Raw genomic sequence first — 20,762 nt, 5'->3', positions numbered from 1 at the left:
CTGTAGACATCAAAGCATTTGGGGTATGAAATTAGATGAATATAAAATAATTTGAATGCCAAAGTGCTCATTAAATTTAACAGTTGAAAAGTTACTGGATTCCTCTGTAAGTTATGATTTCTCCCACCAGCTATCCTGCAGGATATTGGAAAGGAGAAAAAGTTACCTCCATATTCCTTCCATTTTTGCTCCTTGATTTTTACAAAGATATATACTGCTTAAATTGGTAGTGGTTTATAGCTACTGTTTTTGACACTTGTATACATGCTTCTGAGTTTCCAAAGTGTACTAAGTGGTGTCCTGGGGGCTCAGAATTCAGTGTGTCTTCCCAAGTATGTGACTTAATTCTGGGAACCTGAGCAGTAAGTATTACTTGATCAAATATAGTTTTAAAAATTGTTTTATTTATTTTTATTCCTCAGACAAGACATCTGTGTAGATTCTACTTCAACTGTGAGAGAGAACAAGCAACCTGAAGGTTTAGAATTAAAACAAGGTATGAATCAAGTAGTTAATTTTTATATATCGTTACCTGAAGATTATAAACATTTTACCAGTAATAAATTTTCAGTGCTCCAGGTTGCCCCCATTTTACAGATAAGGGAACAGAATAATTTATTTGGTCCAAGATTACAAGAGTAAAGAACATATTCTTTATTTCATGACTCCTTTAGCCCCTGGAGTAGTTCTGTGTTAGTGATACATGGTTACAGTGTCACCAGAAAGCAGTCATCTTGAATAGTGTTAATTTAGTAATCTCTACTGTATGTCATCAGCTGCAGATACTGGAGATACATTAACTGGATAGCTTTGGGTTATATGTGGAAAAACAAAACAAAAAAAGCTTTATGGGGTGACTTTGTCTTTTCCGCAGAGATACTTTGTTATTATTCTCTTCTTTATTTATTTTCTGTAAATCAGTAGTTTTTGACATTACCAGCCAGCAGAACTGAAGTGGTAATTTGTAATTTATTCAGGCCAAGTAGATCAATGGGTTTGATCTTTCACATGTCTTTTTTTTGTTTCTTCTCATTCTTGTAGGGAAAATTGAAAATAAAATAAATTTTTATTAGTTACTCAAAGACCACCTCACATTTTTCCTTTCTCCTGATAAAATTACTTCAGAGCAATGAGAATCTGCTGTAGCCAAAATGATTGTTTTATTTATTATGTAAGCAACTAATCTTTGATTGGCTTAGAATAGTTTCTCTAAAACTTGAGTCATAACTTGGTACAGAGAAGTAGGTCATCAGTTTATTTAGGCAGAATTTCTTTTTTTACTTGTGGTCTGTGTTATTAATGCTTAATTGACAGTGAAAAAAATTGGGTAACTAATTTTGTGATTCATTCAATGTATGTGGAGAGAGAACAAAATCAAGATTTCTTGTAGTTCCAATTTATGTATTCTGGGGTTTTATAAATATTTCTGATGGTTTCAAGAATTCCATTGTTTTTCAGAAGTCCTTTTGTGTTAGCCTCTTAAATAGACAAAAAAAAATTACATCTTTATATTCTGACTACTTCTGAGCACCCACCAAAGACATAAAGTCAGAGTCATAGTTTCATTTACATTTATTTGTCATATATAAATAAATGCTAAGCACACATCATTTTCACATAACTCTTGTACCCCGTGGGTAATTGGACAACTGTGCTATTCTTTCTGTCTTTGTTTCTATTCTTCGCATCTAATGAGCAGACATTGTGGAGGGTATGCTATTAGATCATCTATGGAGAGAAGAATGTCATGTAATTGACATGGTTGATTCCTAGGGAGAAAGGAATGGAGACCTCATTGTACAAATTAGCCAGTGCTGCCTTCTAAGGGAAGAGGTTTTTTCTGCTCTCATGTTCAGGTACTTGGAACTCTTTAGAACTCACTTCCCAGTGTCAAAAACCTATTTTGCTGTGATTTTATATAGTAACTTCAGTCATTTAAAAACCAGCCATAGAGGCAAAGAGGGAGAGAAAAAGAACTCAGAGTAGCCAGATACCACAAAGCCCAAGTCTTTTATGCTCAGGAGCCTATATAGACCACTCTGAGGTTCTCACGTAGGCATCAGAAACATCCAAGAACACACTGTCATCAGTAAGGGACAGCAAGCAGAGGTGAGTAAACATAACATCACAGCACAGCAGTACCATCATGCAGTACCGTTCATGTGCATGTTGTGACTAAATCTGTAGGAAATGGTTAAATTAAGTTGCACTTTTTTTTTTAAGAAAAGAGGGAAATAGGTAAAATCTTCCAGAAAAATGTCTATAAAAATAGTTAAAATATAAAATGTTTTGTTGCATAGTGGAATGAACATAAGTTTTCTAAAATATTCAATTATGTAGAACATCTTCTACTAAATATTAGTATAGCTAAAATCTGAACCAGATAGTAAGTAACTTGGTTGGAATTCCCCAAGAAGCTGAGGTACACCAGGAAATAGAAATCCTAGTAGTCTCAATAAAGATTGGTGTCTTTTTTTCTGAATAAACTAATGTTGCCTATTTTTAATATGCAAAACTTGCAAAACTGATTTAATATTATCTCTAACTTTTCTTGCATAGCTAGCTGTTCTTGCTCACAGTGAGCTCAATAAAAACAGAATAGAATGCTCCTCGTGAATATATTGTCGTTTTGTTTAATGGCTTGACCATTTAAGAAAATTCATGGAAGCTTATTTAGAATTAAAGTAACCCTTTGTTCAGTAGACCAAAATATAAAGCAACATTGAATTTTCTCTTTGCTCTTTCTGAATAAAGTAAGTCTTATTATATGACCTATTCATAGTGTATGATACTGACATGTTATTTAAATTACACTTTCAATTTTTTCAGCTTCTCAGCTTCTAAAATACTCAAATATTGAGAAATATTAATGGTGAATTAGTTAATTGAAATTTACTTTTTTTTGTCTAGTTCCCATGTCATCTCTCTTATTGATAGGAAATATCATTTATGAAACAAGCTGTGCTGAAGATGAGTATCAGATTGTGGGCTAACTTCTACCATACTTTAATGATGGACTAATAGCTGAAGATCTTCCTTCATTGTGCAAACATTATTTAAATGTAAATAAAATCTACTGGTTGATTGATTGGTACTATAGTAAAATAGGAACTCTTCTGTTGGGATTAGTTTCCTAACTCATTTTTAGCAAGAGGGCAGCTGTATAAGAAACATCAGTTATAGTTTGGCTCTTTATCTTCAACACAGCTATGTTTGTGTACATGAGCACATATACATGTACAAGCCTGAGATCTTTGATTAATTTCCTGGAGGATCTCAGGGCTTGTATTATTGAAAAGGTTTAGCTAAGTTTTTAAAATAATAATCATTCTATTTAAGATTTCTTTATTTGAGAGAGAGAGAGAGTGTGATAGCGTGTGAGCAGGGTGGGAGTGGGGAGAGGGGCAAAAGGAGAGGAGGAGAGAATCTCAGGCAGACTGCTGAGCGCAGAACCTGCTGCGGGGCTGGATCCCCCAACCCTGAGATCACAACCCAGCTGAAATCAAGAGTCTGTCGCTCAACCAACTGAGCCACGCAGGTGCTCCTAAAATAATAATTATTTATGTAAATTTTCTAAATTGGTCGTTTGTGCAGTAGTTTAAAAAAATGAAAACTGCTGTTTGTTAGAGGTATTTAATTGGTAAAATTTTTTTTAAAATATCGGATCTCTGCTAATATTAATGAATTCACTTTATATATATCTATAAATAAATTTGCTTCAGACGTTCAGTAATATTTAAGTAATGGTCTATATTTAAATTATTGCTTTAAGGTTTACAACCAGGGCTATGTTTAATTTTGCAAATTATTCTCCTTTGTAACTTAAAAATTTAGCTCTTAGTTTTGCATTTCTTCTTGGAAGTGGTCGTGAGAAATTTTTTTAACTATACATGAGAAATAGCTAAGTCAGATTTGGATACTTAGGTTGAAGAGGACGTGAGGTTTTTAGCACTCACTTTAAAATATTTGAAGAGCTGTCAAGTGGAAGAGTGATTAGGCTTGTTCTGTATTACCTCTGAGAATAAAAATAGGGCCAGTAGATAGAGTTATCATTAGATAGATTTTGGTTCAATTTATTTATCTCAAATAATCAGAAGTACCAGAAAATGAGTGGGCTGCTTTCCTTTTGCTGAAGGGTGTTTGAACACAGGTTACGTAAACCACCACTTGGTGGCTCTGTTGTAGAGCAGATTGAAGCAGTGTTTGTTTGGATCTTTGGCCTTGATCTTGAAGTTGGTTTCTGTTAGATTTTGTAAAGACCAGGGCTTAGTGCAGTGTCTGCACTTTATCTTTCTCTGTATTTTTTATTCTATTAGAAAATTATTCTTCCTTGCTATTAGAGAAAGACATGCATGCAACCACGCATAAAATACACACCAAATTTTGCTGTGGTTAGGCTCAAATTCTGCCATTGTTGTTGTGTTTTTTAAAAAATAATGTAAAAAAACGAATAAATAATGTAATTGCCTTATGTAACTATGTCTTGACCTTCCAGTTCACAAATTAGTGTAGGATGGACAGCTTTAAGAATTCTCCTGTTAACAAGAGCTTCAAAAAGTTGAAAGGTAGACTTTTATAGGGGAAAAATGTTTATCAGTGGTTAAATTGTATGATGGAAGTTTAGATATTTTCTGTGGGCTTTTTTTTTAAGCCTTTTAGACTAGTGGTCACCGAAGTGTAATTATACACACTTCCAGAGAATGCAAGAAAAAGAATACCAATACTTCTGAAGTAAATAAATATATATAAACTTATGTATTTGTCTCTCCACTTAAAAATTTCTGATTCCATATAATTGTATTAGTATATACTAACTTATAATACTACATATTATAAGTAAATAAAAATACATACTGGAACAGGTACTTAAAAACATTTTCACTGATATGTTTATATAAGTAATGAATAGACTATAATAAAGAATCGATGATGGTCACACTTATTACTTCTAAAAATATGAGACCATTTGAGTCCTTAAGGTGAAGGATAAATGGAAAACCTCAACTGATTTGTGCTCTTATTGCTGTTATTGTTACTGTTGTTCTAAGGTAGTACTGTACCAGGAGAAGCAGAGGTAAGTAGAGGGACTAGAATAAAAAAGAATGAGGAACTTAATTGGCAGTTAAAATGGAGTTGAGTTTTGCTGAAAAGAACTTCCTCACCATAGCTGAAGGAATACATACAAGTTATAAGAAGTTAAGAAGATAATGAGAAAAATGCCCTCAGAGACTTCTGTTGCTTTGTGAAGGAAGAGAGAATGAATATCATCAGTTAATTAAGCAGCATTTGGAGGAGTTTTATATGTACATATTGCTGTAGAAACCTCTGGATTGGCAAGTGAACTCTGTGTTGCCTCTTCCTTTCAAGACCAAAATCGCAGGCACGAGCCTGAGAGAGCTGAGGGGAAACTGATAGAAAGTGTTTTAGGTCGTTTGGAGTTGGAGACAGAGAAGCAGATGTACAACTGATTTGTTCTCAAAGTTTGAGTCTAATTTCTTTTTTCCTAGCCCTTGATTATCTCCTTGACTGGCTCTAACAAATAAGTATTCACAGAATGCAGCTTCTTAACAAGAGTTAACTTCTTTAAAGGATTTTTAGAAACTCATTCTGGAGAAATGACGTCCAGTTCAGCAATTGGTGAAGTAAAAAGAGATTTATGGTGTAAACATCAGTGCGACTTAAGAATTTACATTTCTCTTTTCATTCCTTTGAGCTTTTTCACAAGTTATTACCAGCAGTGACACCAAACAGGATCCTCCCACCTTTTCATCTGTCTCTTTCTGTGTGAAGTAGTTGAATGAAAGGGTGAAAATTACATTTTATGTGGCAGATTAGCCCATACTGTTTCTTTTTTCCTTTTGAAGACCCCTCTGTTACATTTAATTGTGCAACTTTTCTGGATTAAAAAAAAAAAGTAAACTGGCAAGGTTTTCGAATGCATAATGCTTTGTGTGTGTTTTATCAAGAATGACATTATGAAGAATTTGATTTAGTATATGAGGAAAATGTTGGTTTCCATGTTTCTTTAAATTATACCCGTTCTATCTTGTGATGTATTTCACAGGATCCTACACATAGTCTGCTTTGGAGGTTACGTAGTCCAGGCCTTCAACGGATGTTTGGATCCCCTTTGGATTCACTGTGCTTTTCAGTAATTATGTTCTTGTCCAACTGATTAGCGAAAGTATCTCCTTATATAGAAGTACTCCTACCAAAGGAAAGATAGTAAATATTAGGCTTGAAATCAGATTTTGTTACCAGTTTCTGAACTTTTTGCACATCCTATACCACAGTCTTTTAATTAGAAGTTTTGGTTACAACACCATAACGTAATATGTAGTTTTTTCAAATTGATTTCTTTCACTTAGCAGTATGCATTTGAGGTTCTTTCATATCTTTTTGTGGCTTGATAACTCATTTCTTTTTATTGCTGAATAATCTTCCATTGTATAGATTTACTGCAGTTTGCTTATCCATTCACCTATTAAAGGACATCTTAGTTGCTTCCAGATTTTAGCAATCATGAATAAAGCTGCTGTCGTCATTTGTATGCAGGTTTTTTGTATGGATATAAGCTTTCAACTCTGGATAAACACCAAGTTCAATTTTTTAAGAAACTGCCAAGCTGTCCTTCAAAATGCTGTATCATTTTACATCCTGCCATCAGTGAATGAGAATTTCTGTTGTTTCATATCCTTGCTAGCATTTGGTGCTGTCAGTGACTTGGATTTTGACTATTCTCATGGATGTGTAAGTGGCATCGTATTGTTTTACTGTGCAATACCCTAATGACATATGATGTTGAGTATCTTTTCAGGTGCTTCTTTGCCATGCATGTATCTTCTTTGGTGACTGGTCTCTTCAGATCTTTTGCCCGTTTTTTATTTGGGTTGTTTTCTAATTTTTGAGTTTTAAGAGTTCTTTAACCAGGTGTGTTTTGTGAATATTTTCTCCCAGTCTGTGTCTTGTCTTTTCCTTCTCTTAATGATTTCTCATAATACATACTTTTTAGCTCCATGTCTCTTATATATTTTATTTATTCAGGTGGGCTTAAGGGACCTACGAGAAGAAGTTAAATTCAGTCTGAGCCAACATTTTCATCCGTGATGCTTCTTCAGTGGTCATTCTGGTTCTGTTAAGATCTGGGAGGCACTATAGAATATTTAAATGCATAGATTTTTGAAATATACTTGGGTTTGGATTTTGGTTCTGCCACTTCAGTTGTGTGAACTATAGGGCCAATTGATTAAACTCTGTTCCTCAGTTTCATCATTTGTAAAATGGGGATAATAAATATGAATGCCTGGGGCAACTGGGTGGCTCAGATGGTTAAGCATCTGCCTTCAGCTCAGGTCATGATCCCAGCGTCCTGGGATCGAGTCCCGCATCAGGCTCCCTGCTCTTTGGGAGCCTGCTTCTCCCTCTGCCTCTCTCTCTTTCTGTCTCTCATGAATAAATAAATAAAATCTTTAAAAAAAATAAAAATAAATAAATATGAATGCCTATTCCAATATGTTGGCATAAGGATTAAATGAGTTAACACATGTAAAGCGCTTTAGAGAAGTGAACAGTACCTAGTAGATGCACAGTAAATATCAGCTCTTGTTATAATTATTTCTGCCATGGTTATTGTTGTCATTAGAATTTTCTGCTTCATCCCCTCAATATCCTACTTGCTGTCTCTAATTGGTAATAGGGTCTCTATATTGAGTCATAGGCTGCTATTATGTAACTTCTGCTCATTTGTCCTTGTGTGTCCTTTGGATTATGGAAAATGAATTTAATACTTTTTCTAAATGATGTTTGTTCAGATTTTGAAGCTGATCCCTTCTTCCAACAAATGAATTGTAGTTTTGTGCTAGGCACCAGAAAGTTAAATAAAATATGGCCTGGCTTGGAAAGAACTTCGCTAGTAAAGGAAAAGAGATGTGTAAATTAATTTTTCCTACCTACCTGTGTCTGACCTTAAATTATATAGTCCCTGTCTCTTCTCTCAAAATGGGTGAACTCTGTGTTACTGAGACCAGCCCCTCTATTTGTATAGTGGACACATTCTCTTTTGGTACCTGTAGGTGTTTTTTTCTCTGTCCCTGAATTGTGTTCCTTATCACTTAAAATTTAGTAAAACCAAGGTTTTTTGTTGTCTCAGGAAAGAAATCCATGGAGGCATAGCATTGCTGTTCAGTGAGCTATGGACTTTGTTACTAATGAGATTCTAGCAGGTTGATAACACTAGAAGCCTTGGAGAGTTGAGATTCTAGAGGGAAGGACCTAGAGGGAAGGATGGTGAAATGTGCTGTTCTAAATGGCATAACCACTGAATGTGATTAACTTAAAATTAGATGGGAAAAAACTGAAAGAGAAAACAAAGCAAAATAGTTTAACCCTTTTGATAACCAGCTATAGGGTTGCCTAATAGGAATATTGGATTTTGATTTTCTTGTGTTCTCCTCCAGGATATATATTTTTACATAATTTCAAAAATGTTACTTTAGGTTTCTGAATAGTAATCAACTCTTTAAAAAAAACTTCTTATCTTGGAAATTTTCAAACAAAAATAACAAAAAAACAGGAGCATTAACTCCTATGTACCCCCTCTCCATCTTCAGTTATCCCCCTCTGACTAATTTTTCATCCATACTACTACCCGCTTCATATTGCTAGATTGTTTTAAAGCAAATTCTAAGCATTTTCAGTTCATCTGTAAATATTTAAATATGTTTGTATCTCAAAAATTAGAGATTTCTTTTTTTTTTTTTTAAAGATTTTATTTATTCATGAGAGACAGAGAGAGAGAGAGAGAAGCAGAGGGAGAAGCAGGCTCCCAAGGAGCAGGGAGCCCGATGTGGGACTCGATCCCAGGACCCTGGGATCACGACCTGAGCCGAAGGCAGACGCTCAACCATCGGAGCCACCCAGGCGCCCTAGAGATTTCTTTTTAAGCATGATCATAATGCCTTAAAAAGTTAACATTGCTTAATATCAGATATTCAGAAAGTGTTCAGATTTAACCTACTACTCATTGGTTAGTATTGTGATATTAAGATTGATGGATTGGTACAAGAATTCTCACCCTACCACCTAATGGTTTTAGTAGCTATTAATTATTGTTGAGATCCAATATTTCATTAAGGGTTACAGAATAGTGATATTTTTAATCCCTAGATATCCAGTGTTCAAATTTCTCTGGTTGTCTCTCTCTCTCTCTCTCATATATATATATATATATATATATTTTTTTTTTTTTTTTTTTTTTTTTTTTTTTGAGAGAGAGAGAGGGATGGGTGGGGGGCTGAGGGACAGAGGGAGAGGATCCCAGCAGGCTCCATGCCCAGCATGTAGCCTGATGTGGGTCTCGATTGATCTCAGGATCCTGAGATCATAACCTGAGCTGATAATCAAGAGTCGGATGCTTAACTAATTGAGCCACCCAGGCACCCCTGTCTTAGAATATTTTTAAAACTCTATTTGTATGAATGGAGATCCAGATAAGTTCCCTACATTACAATTGGTTGACACTAAGTTTCTTTTTCATCTGTATGCTTGTCCTTCTCATCCCATCCTCCTTTACCTCCCTCTCTTTGCAGTTTATTTCTTGAAGAAACCGGGTTGTCAGAGTTTCTCAGTTTGAATTTTGCTGATTGCATCCCATTGTTTTATTTAATATTCTGTAAATTGGTAGTTAGGTATAGAGGCTTACTCAGATTCATGTTCAAGTTTTTGACAATATTTTAGAAGCAATGTTGTGTCCTTGAGGCACATAATACACCATTACTTCTCTTTTTTGTGATCACGTTCATAGCCATTGTGATATCTTGTCCACAGTGGCTGATAGGAATGCTCTTGATATCTTGAGGCTAGCTGTTGTTTAGTAATCTAGTTTTTTTCCTCTGGGAATTCTTAGTAACTTTTTTTTTACCCCTGAGTTCTGATTTTTTACAGGATGTGTCTCAGGTATGAGACACTGCAGTTGGCAAGCCTTTTCAACGCGAAGACCGTCACCTCAGATCACTTTTTTCCTTGTATTTCTTTATTTTCCCTCTCCACTGTCTCTTTTTTTGTTTTGTGACTTACTCTATCACTTTATTCAATTTTCTGCTCAAATGTTACCTTATCAAATCACATTGATCAATCTCTGTGAAAGCATCCTGCTACTGTCTTCTTATTCTAGTTTTATTTTTCTTTATAACACCTGATATGTATTTATCGAGTCTCCTATGACTTAAATAAATGCAGGGACTTTTTTTAATTCACTGCTGTTTCCTTAATGTTTAAAATACTGTCTTCTACATAGTAGGTGCTCAGTAATATTTGCTGAATTAATTATATTAGGTTGTTGGACTCATGGGTCATTCATCTTGATCTCTTAACTTTTATAGTATATATTTTTTAAAGATTTTATTTATTTATTTGAGAGAGAGAGTGAGCAAGAGAGAGAACACAAGCAGGGGGAGTGGCAGAGGCAGAGGGAGAAAGAAGCAGGCTCCCCGCTCTGCTGAGCAGGGAGCCTGATGTGGGACTCGATCCCAGGACCCTGGGATCATGACCTGAGCGAAGGCAGACACTTAACCGACTGAGCCACCCAGGCGCCCCTTTTATAGTATATTTTAAATATATTTTATTTCTTCTCTACATTTAGAGTGTTTCTTTTCTTTCACTATCTTCCAGCAACCACTGAATGTTTGCTTTTGATAACTGTATGTTTAAATTCTAACATTTCTTGTTCTCTGGTCTTCTTTCACTACACCATGTACTTAATGGCTGCAGGGTCCACTTCAGTCTAGGGATACTAAGTAGACTCCTCCACCCTTCCTTCTCCCCCATTAGATTATCTTCTGATCCCTAAATTTTCTTTATTCTTCCTTTGTTCATCTTGGTTCTTTATTTATTGTAGCTGGGTCTTTCTGGAAGCTGGTTTGGGTTTCATCAGTAACTGTTTAGATATATTTCTCTAGGAGAGCTCTTTCATTTAAGTGGATGAAGTGGGCCTCCCAGTAGAGTGCTTGGACCTGTGGCATGGAGCGGAAGGGTAAGAAGGAAGTGTTCAGTTGGCCCAACTATTCTGAATGGATTTAATTTAATTATCTTGCTGTGTGTTTCACAGCCAACTCTTCCTTGCTTCCAAGACTCTCAAAGAAAGAATTCTGTTTATTTGTGGTGTCTTTTGGCTATGGTTTTGCTTTGCTTTTATTTTTCTATCAATTTCATCCTGCTTGTTTACATTTTGTAGGACTCTGGCAAAATGTCTTTTTAGATGATACCCTTTTTTGTCATCTAGTATTATGGTTTCATTTCTTTTTTAACTTTTTACAAGGTTACGTTCTTGGAAATGGTTGAAGAAATATACATATGTTCATAGAGCAAAATTGGAACACTCATTTTCTTCTCTTCCCCTACAACTTTAACTTCCCTCTCTGGAAGTAACCACTATTAATAATTTACTTATGTTATTTTTAACATAAATATGATCATTACTCGTTAGCTTACTTTGTTGACTTAATCATGTCTTGATCATTTTTCCATCTTATGAATCTATTAAATTTTTTCCAGATGTATACAATTTCTCTTTTTACTAATGAGTTAAAAGTAATATTTTATTGTTTTAATTTGCATTTCTTGATTAGAAATTAAGTTGAACATTTTTTTTTAAAGATTTTATTTATGTCAGAGAGAGAGCACAAGCAGGGGGAGTAGCAGGCAGAGGGAGAAGCAGGCTCCCCACTGATCAGGGAGCCTGATGCGGGGCTCGATCCCAGGACCCTGAGATCATGACCTGAGCTAAAGGCAGATGCTTAACCAACTGAGCCACCCATGTGTCCCTAGTTGAGCATTTTTTAATGTATTTTTTGATGATTTGTATTTCATGTTTTATGATATGCTTGACTTGTTTCTACCTTTGCCCATGTTTTTAGTTATTTCTTAATGATACCTAGACATTGTATGTATTCTTACATTTGCCATGAAAAAATGTATTTCATTAATAGTTGCTTGTAGAGTACCTCTGTCTTATTTTATTTATGTTTCTTTTTTTTTTTTCCTCAGAGGTCTTACTATTTATTTAGCTAAATTTGTTGATTTTTTTTTCCTTTATGGATTCTCCATTTTATGTTTTACTTAGGTAGGACTGGTGTTAGTTTTATCCTCAGTTACTTTACAGTTTTTATGTGCTATTATTGTATTTTTAAGTATCTGTCTTCTGTCACTTCAGTGGGTTCTTGGTAGGGAAGGGAATTAGGTATGTGTGCTCAATTTGCTGTCTTCAGCAGGAATTCAGACAGATATTTAATTATTTCATGTTCTAGGGTTTGTGTCCTGGTTTAATTTAATAATTCAGTATCAAGAAGTTTCACAAGAATGTAGTCACTCATAACATTAGATACACTTCCACTTTACGCATTAAAACTATTCTAAGTTGAATTATTAGCAAGTAGAATGTAGGCTCTATTGAGGCTTAAATATACTAGCATAACTTAAAAATCCTTTTACAATTTTATCCCTCAAAACCTTTGTGATAAAAAAAAATCTTTGTGATTAATAATTCTTGTACGTTTGTGTACTTCCAGTTGGGTATTTAAAACTTTTTTTTTTTTTTTAAAGATTTTTATTTATTTGAGAGAGAGAGAATGAGAGAGAGCACATGAGAGGGGGGAGGGTCGGAGGGAGAAGCAGACTCCCTGCAGAGCAGGGAGCCCGATGCGGGACTCGATCCAGGGACTCCAGGATCATGACCTGAGCCGAAGGCAGTCGCTTAACCAACTGAGCCACCCAGGCGCCCGGTATTTAAAACTTTTATTTTAACAAAAAGCAAACACACATGCATGCATGCAGAATGGGGGTGTGAAGGACAGAACATGACAACACTGATATTTTAAGGATTTTGAGTGAGGCATTTTGGGGTAAAGTTACTTTTTCAGAAAGAATGTACAAATGTCACCCCTTTCACCTTGAGGATCATAATCGATGAGAAAAAACTTTATAATTTCCTAATACTAAGGATGAGGTAATTATCTTTGGAAGTATAGTCAGGTGTTCTTTGCAAATGATGCTTTAAAAAACAAGTCAGTAGGGTGATGAAAATTAAGGAATAGTGAAAAGACTTGAAGTTTGATCCTTGATCTTCAAATAATTTGTCATGTTACATTGTATGAGTCACTTGACTTGTTTTCACATTTGTGAAATGAAGTGCTTATGCTAAGTTATTTCAGATACAAATTGTACAAAGCTTTGGCATCCATGGTGCAGGTATAATGGGCAGATGGAATCTCTGAATACATTCACCAATACTGTGTTATGGAGAACTCAATCACTTAGACTTTGGATAATTTTTTTTAAGTTTTTATTTTTAAGTAATCTTTACATCCAACATGGGGCTTGAGCTTACAACTCTGAGATCAAGAGCTGTGTGCTCTACCAACTAAGCCAGCCAAGCACCCCAACCTTCAATAATTTTACATGTAAAACAGAGAATGCCAAATTTATGAAGCACCATTTCTTCACTCACAGGATATGTATAGCTGTTTAAAATAAAGAAATAAAGCAAAGCCCACCTTCTGCCCACTAAAAAGATGGAAACAGACCCAAAGAATATATAGATGAAAAAAAATTCTTGTCAAGATTTACCTCTTTTGAAACATGGGGAGTGTGTATAAACACTTTGATTCTGAATCTTTGGTGCTGGTAACCTTATAAAATAAGGATTTTACTATTACAAGCTCAGGGCAGAAGAGCTCTGTAGCTGTGTGGTTGCTTCTTAAGCTTATAGGCTTAAAAAATTAGGTGACAATATATGTAGCTCAGTGGTTCTTGGCCATTTGAAGTGTTTGGAAAAACACACAAAAATAATATGAACATAAGGTACATTCCATTAAAAAATATTTGTACACATTCATAGATATTCCTGTAGTCTTTCAGTAAGAAATATAGGCTAATGGTATATGACAGTGATAATTAGCTAGAAGATTTGCCGTGTATGACTTAAGGATCTACTAGTGTAGATTCTCCACTTATTTAATAAAAATATCTCTAAGATTTTCTATTACTGTTTATTTACTCACATATAAATTCAAAACAAATTAATTTCATAAAAGTACAGCTACTTCAAAAACTGTGATTTAGCATATAAGGGATTCCAGAGTTGTATCATTACACACTGAACCCTGGACCGAGGATAATAAGTGAGCTTCGATTATATTGCCTGGATGTTGTAAATGTACTTCTTTTTTCTAGAAAATCTGGTATCAAAAAGGTCGGGGGTACCTGGCTGACTCAGTCAAGTAGAGTATGACTCTTGATCTCAGGGTTGTGAGTTTGAACCCCATGTTGGGTATAGAGATTGCTTAAAATAAAATCTTAAATAAAAAAAGGTTGTTGAGTGAAAAAATTTTAAGTAGAATGTGATTTACTGACATGTGTTACTTATCTTTCATTGGCTACTGCTATCAATAAGAAATTCTTTTGGATTATTATTCAAGTGATGAATGTATCAAGTGAAAGATAAGTGGCAAACATATCTTGGGAAAAAGAAAAATAAAGTATTGCATTTTATAAACTTTTATATAGACTTAACTTACTGTAATACTAGACCTTGTACTTCAGAGATATCCTAGGACAATTTGCCTTAACTTTTACAGGAGAGAAATTCTGGGAAGGTAAGGGATTTGCCCAAAATCACATACTTAATAGCAGAGTAAGGTTTAGAACTCAGGTATCCCAACTTTCAGACCACCTCTCTCCCCACCTATCATTATATTCTTCTGCTCTTACTTCATGATCAGGCAATGACTTCTAGTTGGAAAACAAATCACCGTTTTTCAAAAATTTATGTTTTAAAATCTTTTAAACAGACTGCAGATTTTCGCTCAGAATCAGTGAGTACAGATTTAGAATTTTAAATTAAAGATGGCTAAGCATGAAAATGAACTTTTTGAGACTATGAACAACTTAGCCTTTTATTTCTTAATTTGTTTTTGTCTCAAATTGCAATACTTATGTAAAGCATTATTTCTTTACACAAAAGGCTATATTCTTTTTTTTTTTTTTTTTTTTTAAGCTGTTTGGAGATATGTGTTGCTTTGGGGGAGATATGTAAAATATTCTTTGGCATCAAATAATTAAAATTGCAACCTTTTTTTTTTTTTTTTTTTTTACCAGTTCTCTTTGTAGGCACAAATATAATTTATTGATTCATTTTTCCACATTAATTTTGGAATAGGGAGTAGTTTTTTAATTATTAGGATGTAGGAGGGTCAGTCAGGCTCAGTAAATTGTTATTATAAAACCAGTGGAGTAGAATTGTTTATGGCCTCCCCTATACATTGTATTATCTGAATTTTCCATCTGTCAGTCAGTCAGTTTTTTCTTATATAAGACTAGCAAAGCTAACATTTGGGGGTTCATGACTTTAAAAAGAAATTAAGAATTCAAAAGATAAATACATTGGAGGTGTGAGTACCCAAAGTTTAAATGACATCTGGACTTAAGTAATGTCCAAAGCCAAGGTAGTTGGGGCTATAATCTGTCTATATTCAAGGTTTTAGCATCAGTTACAGAGGTTTTATAACAAATGCATTTTTAAAAATTATAGTGTACTAACTTTATTAATTAAAATCCTCTTGATGAAAACTTGGCCTTAGGCATTCTCCTTTAATTTATTGATTTAGAACAAAGTGTTTGAAAAAGCATATGAAAAGATTTAGGATAATTGCAATGCACATAGTGTCCAGCTTGCCAATGGTATTTTTCCTTTTTTGTAGTTTATAAAGCAAAGTATTTTAAATTCCTCCTACGATGGAATTTTACTTTTTCATTAATAAGCAGTGTTTTACTCAGGGTTTCCAACATTAGCTTTCGTTTTGTAATGTAGAAGCTTCCCTGTGGTATAAAGTGTTGGGACAATTTAATTAGGGAAAGAGATCATGGAACTCCATGTGATGGTATTAAATTTTCCAATGCTTCCATATTCTACTAAATTGGAATGAAAATACATTAAAATTTACATTAAATTATATCTGTTTTCAAAGTTGAGGAGTCAGGGGAAAAGGGGATGGGATAGAGATTGTGGAATGTGTTTGGGACTCCATGGTGGGAGGTGGGGTCAAAGAAGCCTTTTAATCATAAGTAGAAAGGAAATTTTGACGAGGGCATTTAGGTTACATGGTTCTTTCCCCCTTTTTTGTTTGTTACAGGCAAAGGGGAAGATAGTGATGTACTCAGTATAAATGCAGATGCTTATGACAGCGACATAGAAGGCCCATGCAACGAAGAAGCTGCTGCTCCTGAGGTCCCAGAAAATACAGTCCAAAGTGAAGCTGGTCAGATAGATGACCTGGAGAAAGACATTGAGAAAAGTGTGAATGAGATTCTGGGACTGGCAGAGTCTAGCCCAAAGGAACCCAAAGCAGCCACCCTGACTGTTCCTCCACCAGAAGATGTTCAGCCTTCCGCACAGCAGCTGGAGCTGCTAGAACTTGAGATGAGGGCGAGAGCTATTAAAGCCCTAATGAAGGCTGGTGATATAAAAAAACCAGCCTAGTTATTTGACTTGAATCTGAGTTCTAGGTGTGTTTGAGCAAAGCCCCATCATATAATTTTGTATATGAAGTTTATTTTGAGTCTTATGTGATATTTCTCATGTAATCCTTATTAGATAAACTCATTTTAGGCCTAAAATACCTGTGGTTTTTTTTTTTTTTTACTGTTGTTACTTTTATATATGTGTTATTGCTTTATGAACTCATGGCAGATATCATTGGATAACCTGGATACTTTGTTAGATGAGCATTTAGCTATGTCTGCAAATTAATATCTGAAAAGCGATTAGCAAAGAGTCACTGTATTTTTTCCTTCATTTTTAAATGTTTTGGCATCAAACCTAAAAGCTTAAGAAAGATTGACCAAGCATGTTGCTATTAAGGTTACCTATATTTTGTGGTAGAATATTAAATTATTGCTTTTAGATTTGTTAACAATTTAAGAAATTTAGTCATGCTTATATGCACTTTTAAAATAAGTCTGTCTTGGAGACACCTTCTGTGGGTGTGAATTTACTGGTAAAAACAGAAGAACATTTTTTGTTGTAAGGCTTAGAGGTCTGAAATGGCTGAGAAAAATGTTTTTTATAAAAGAAAAAAAAGGACTTAAGGCCATTTTTAAAAATGTAGAAGTAATTGCCCAACTTTAATTCCAGCAGACAAGCCATTCTAACAGGTATTTGATATTATTGGACACTTGGTTCAAGTTTTTTTCTTCAGTAAAAAGGGAACATATTTGCATTTACATTCCAAGCTATTAGGAAAAGAATATTTTATTGTACAGGCTTTTATCTCATGTTTTTGCTTGAAGATCTGATGTGCTATAATTCCATGAATTAAAAATAATAAAGACTATCATCCTGGATCTGAAGACTTTTGATACATTTCCAAAAGTAAAATTAATTTCAGGAAGCTTTGATAAGTCGATGTTATAATTAATCTAATTTTGTATAGTTTTTGTAAATAAATTAACATCCTGCACAATAATGGATGCTTTTTGCCCCATCACTAATTGTAGTTGTTTGATACTGAAATTTAGGTAGAGACTCTTAAAATAAATTAATTTTTTTCTAAAATATAAATCTGAAACCACTGTTTTTATACTTGCTAACAAATTACTATATTTTATTTGTAAACCATGCTCTACTAATGTATGAGGATTTTCCTCATACATAAAACTTGTTGGAATTGTGTTATATTAGCTGGCTTAATTATATGTAAATTTTAGAGAGTTTCTTGTGGAAATAGAGAGTGTTTATGAAACATAGAGTTGCAAAGTTACAAATTTATTTTTTTGTTGTTTCTGAATACGCCTTTAAATAATCCTGTCATATTTCTACCCCCCTGGGAATCTTTCTAATGTAGCACAGGCCTATGTCATCTGGGGTACTTCTGTTAGGCTGGTGAATGTGGGTAGGATTCGAATAGTGAGTACTGCTTCAAGATGAAAAAGCATTGATTATGGCAAAATAATTTTTTATTCCAACTGGAAGTTAAAATAATAACAAAGTAGTACGGAACAAACTCTATTGCTGCTTACTAATTATAAAATGCAGTAGATGACAGTTGTGTGATTAAACATATAGCAGTAGATAAGGGTCTGAGTGCTTTGTAGCTGCCTAGTTACCACCTTCATGAAGCATTGTGTGTCTGCTCTGTTCATTGTGCAGAATGGTCTAGAGGACATTTGACTAGAGTGGTATGTGTGAGGTAGAATGAGCTTAACAAATTAGAAGCCACTTAGTTTCCTACCTTGGAAAATCAGCTCTTCTTCTCTCTCTTTTTTTTTTTAATGTTGAAAGACACAAGAGCTTTTTGAAAAATGAATGGCTTTGGAGAATAGGAATATGTTTGTTTTAGGGAAGCCTACGTAAATGGGAGAATACCATATATTGATCTAATGTTGCCATTTAAATCGTCAGCTCTTAGGTATTTATTAAATACCTCTGAGGTGTTTAGTCTTGTTCAGAATCTCAAACTCAGGGATGTTACAGTATAGATTTTAGCACAGAATAGACTGAGTAATAGTAAAGATACAGGTGCTACTGCTTTTTATGCTTCTCCCTTTTGCCAAAGTAAGGAGAATTTTTATGAAATGTGTAATTAGTAAATTAGAAGATCAAAAAAGGTTTTGACAGCCTTATTTTTTATTCAAATTGAAGTAATTCTGGTATTTGATCAGGAACTTGAATGATAGGTGGTAACTGATAATAACAGGTCCTCTGCGTTCGGCCTTGGGCCACTTTTTGATGATCCTGCTAATTCACACACTTGGTGGGGGGACAGGTTATTTGCTTGTTTTAATGTTAATCTTTTCCCTATCAAATGCCTTTCTTGAACATTTCCAGTCAGTGAAATAAGGCATAATGGCATATGTAGCCTGTCTATGTGATGCCCTTGTTGGATTTGCAATTGCCTCTCTACGTTTTCTTTCAAGTAGATTCCCTTTTTAAAGCAAAAAAAAGCTAATGAATATTATCAATAGGAATGCAAATATATTTGTTTGATAATCATTTTAAAAATGCATTGTGATGAAGTGAAAAGCCTTTGAGTTAAGAGCAGAGGGTTCGATTCTGCACAAACCAGCTGTGTTACCCTGGAAAGTAACTGTAAAATGAAATAAATTGTTAGCCAATAATATATCAGATTTGTTTCTGCTATAATACTGTGTGATTTCAGTACAGAATGCTGTACAATTTGGTAAACTTATTTCTTACTTCCCTTCCCCTTTTCCCTGATTCAAAAATGAAGCAGCCTGTTTATTTTTTTTAGAGATTTTATTTATTTGAGAGAGAGCGCACGCACGCTCAAGCATGGGGGGAGGGGCACAGGGAGAGTGAGAAGCAGACTCCCCACTGAGAAGGGAGCCTGAGATCCGAAGACCCTGGGATTATGACCTGAGCCTAAGGCAGCCTGTTAACCAACTGAGCCACCCAGGTGCTCCTGAAGCAATCTGTTTAATCCTTTTTTGTACTACGGTGTTGCTGGCTATGAACAATCCAGTTTTTGGATTTTTACTTTTTTCCTTTTGCCTGTTAGAGTCTTTATTGTCAGGATTTTTTGGTAAGTACACTGTCTAGAATTATTCACATTGGCCCATAAATGTAAGTTATCTTTAATTTACTGTTTTATTTAATTTCAAGATAATAAGTATATAATTTTAAGTTAGTAAAGGGTTTTTTCCCCAAGGCTTAAAATGAAAACTCTCCTTCCCTATTCTTTTTTTTTTTTTTTTAAGATTTTATTTATTTATTTGAGAGAGAGAGAATGAGAGACAGAGAGCATGAGAGGGAGGAGGGTCAGAGGGAGAAGCAGACTCCCTGCCGAGCAGGGAGCCTGATGCGGGACTCGATCCCAGGACTCCAGGATCATGACCTGAGCTGAAGGCAGTCGCTTAACCAACTGAGCCACCCAGGCGCCCCCCCCCCATTCTTTTTATACCAGCTTTTGCTACTAAGAGATAACCACTTTCAAATCTTTTAGTGATTTTTCTATTTATCTCTGTATTTCTAAGTAACATGATTATTATGCTCTTTCTTGATAGTTCAGTTTTAGGTTTTATTGATCTATTTTGGAATATGAAGATGAAGATCTATTCCTTCTACCTCTTCCCTAAACACATACCTTCCTCCTCCATCCTTTCAAAATGGTGCAGTTACATCACACTTTTTGATAACATTCAATATTAACACTATTTTGACTATGTAAGTACTATTCACAACTGGGTTGTGTGGTATCTGTAATTACATTTTCTTTTTGGGTCCAGTTATGTTTTAAGTTTTGGGGAATTAATGTAATTACCTTATTATTTCAATAGCTCAGTGTTCTATGTAGCACACATTAACTTATACCCTAACTGTCCTCCAGGATTAAAAATCTTTTCTCAGTAGGCTCAAATACATTATATAACCTATCTTTTTTTTTTTTTTTTCTCTAAAGACATTCCTCCTGGAACTCTGTTCTATGCTAATCTGGACTGGTTATTCTTCACCTCTTTCATGTTGGATATCCCAATTTCCTGAATCTTCTGTCTTCATCTTTTAGTTTATTCCCTCATTTTGGTGGTGTACCTTTTCTAGCAGCTTCCTGTGAAAGAATGCAGGAAGAGTAAATTGTTTTGATTCATTGGTGTGACTCCGCATGGCTCGGTTCTATCTATACACTGCATTGAAAGATTATGTGAGTGTTGATGTCTAGGCTGAAATCATTGTCCTGAATTTTATAGGATTACTC

The 20,762-nt window shown here is 34.6% G+C and overlaps 1 protein-coding gene across 1 annotated transcript in view; it reads left to right on the top strand.

Annotated features, from left to right (window-relative positions):
- CAAP1 (caspase activity and apoptosis inhibitor 1) overlaps nucleotides 1-19,377 on the top strand; it is a 45,807-nt gene extending 26,430 nt beyond the window's left edge. Inside the window, exons 5-6 of the mRNA XM_045882495.3 lie at nucleotides 423-496; nucleotides 16,185-19,377. Coding sequence (XP_045738451.1) covers nucleotides 423-496; nucleotides 16,185-16,531 — 421 coding nt within the window. The 3' untranslated portion in view covers nucleotides 16,532-19,377. The remainder of the gene's footprint in view (nucleotides 1-422; nucleotides 497-16,184) is intronic.
- Nucleotides 19,378-20,762: the final 1,385 nt, after the last annotated feature.

The sequence above is a fragment of the Mirounga angustirostris genome, unplaced genomic scaffold, assembly GCF_029215605.1.
Source record: "Mirounga angustirostris isolate CCGP_5_RB_7025 unplaced genomic scaffold, mMirAng1.0.hap1 SCAF_15, whole genome shotgun sequence".
NCBI classification, from domain to species: domain Eukaryota; kingdom Metazoa; phylum Chordata; class Mammalia; order Carnivora; family Phocidae; genus Mirounga; species Mirounga angustirostris.
The sequence above is the reverse complement of the archived record's forward strand: the minus strand, read 5'-3'. Positions and strand labels throughout refer to the sequence as shown.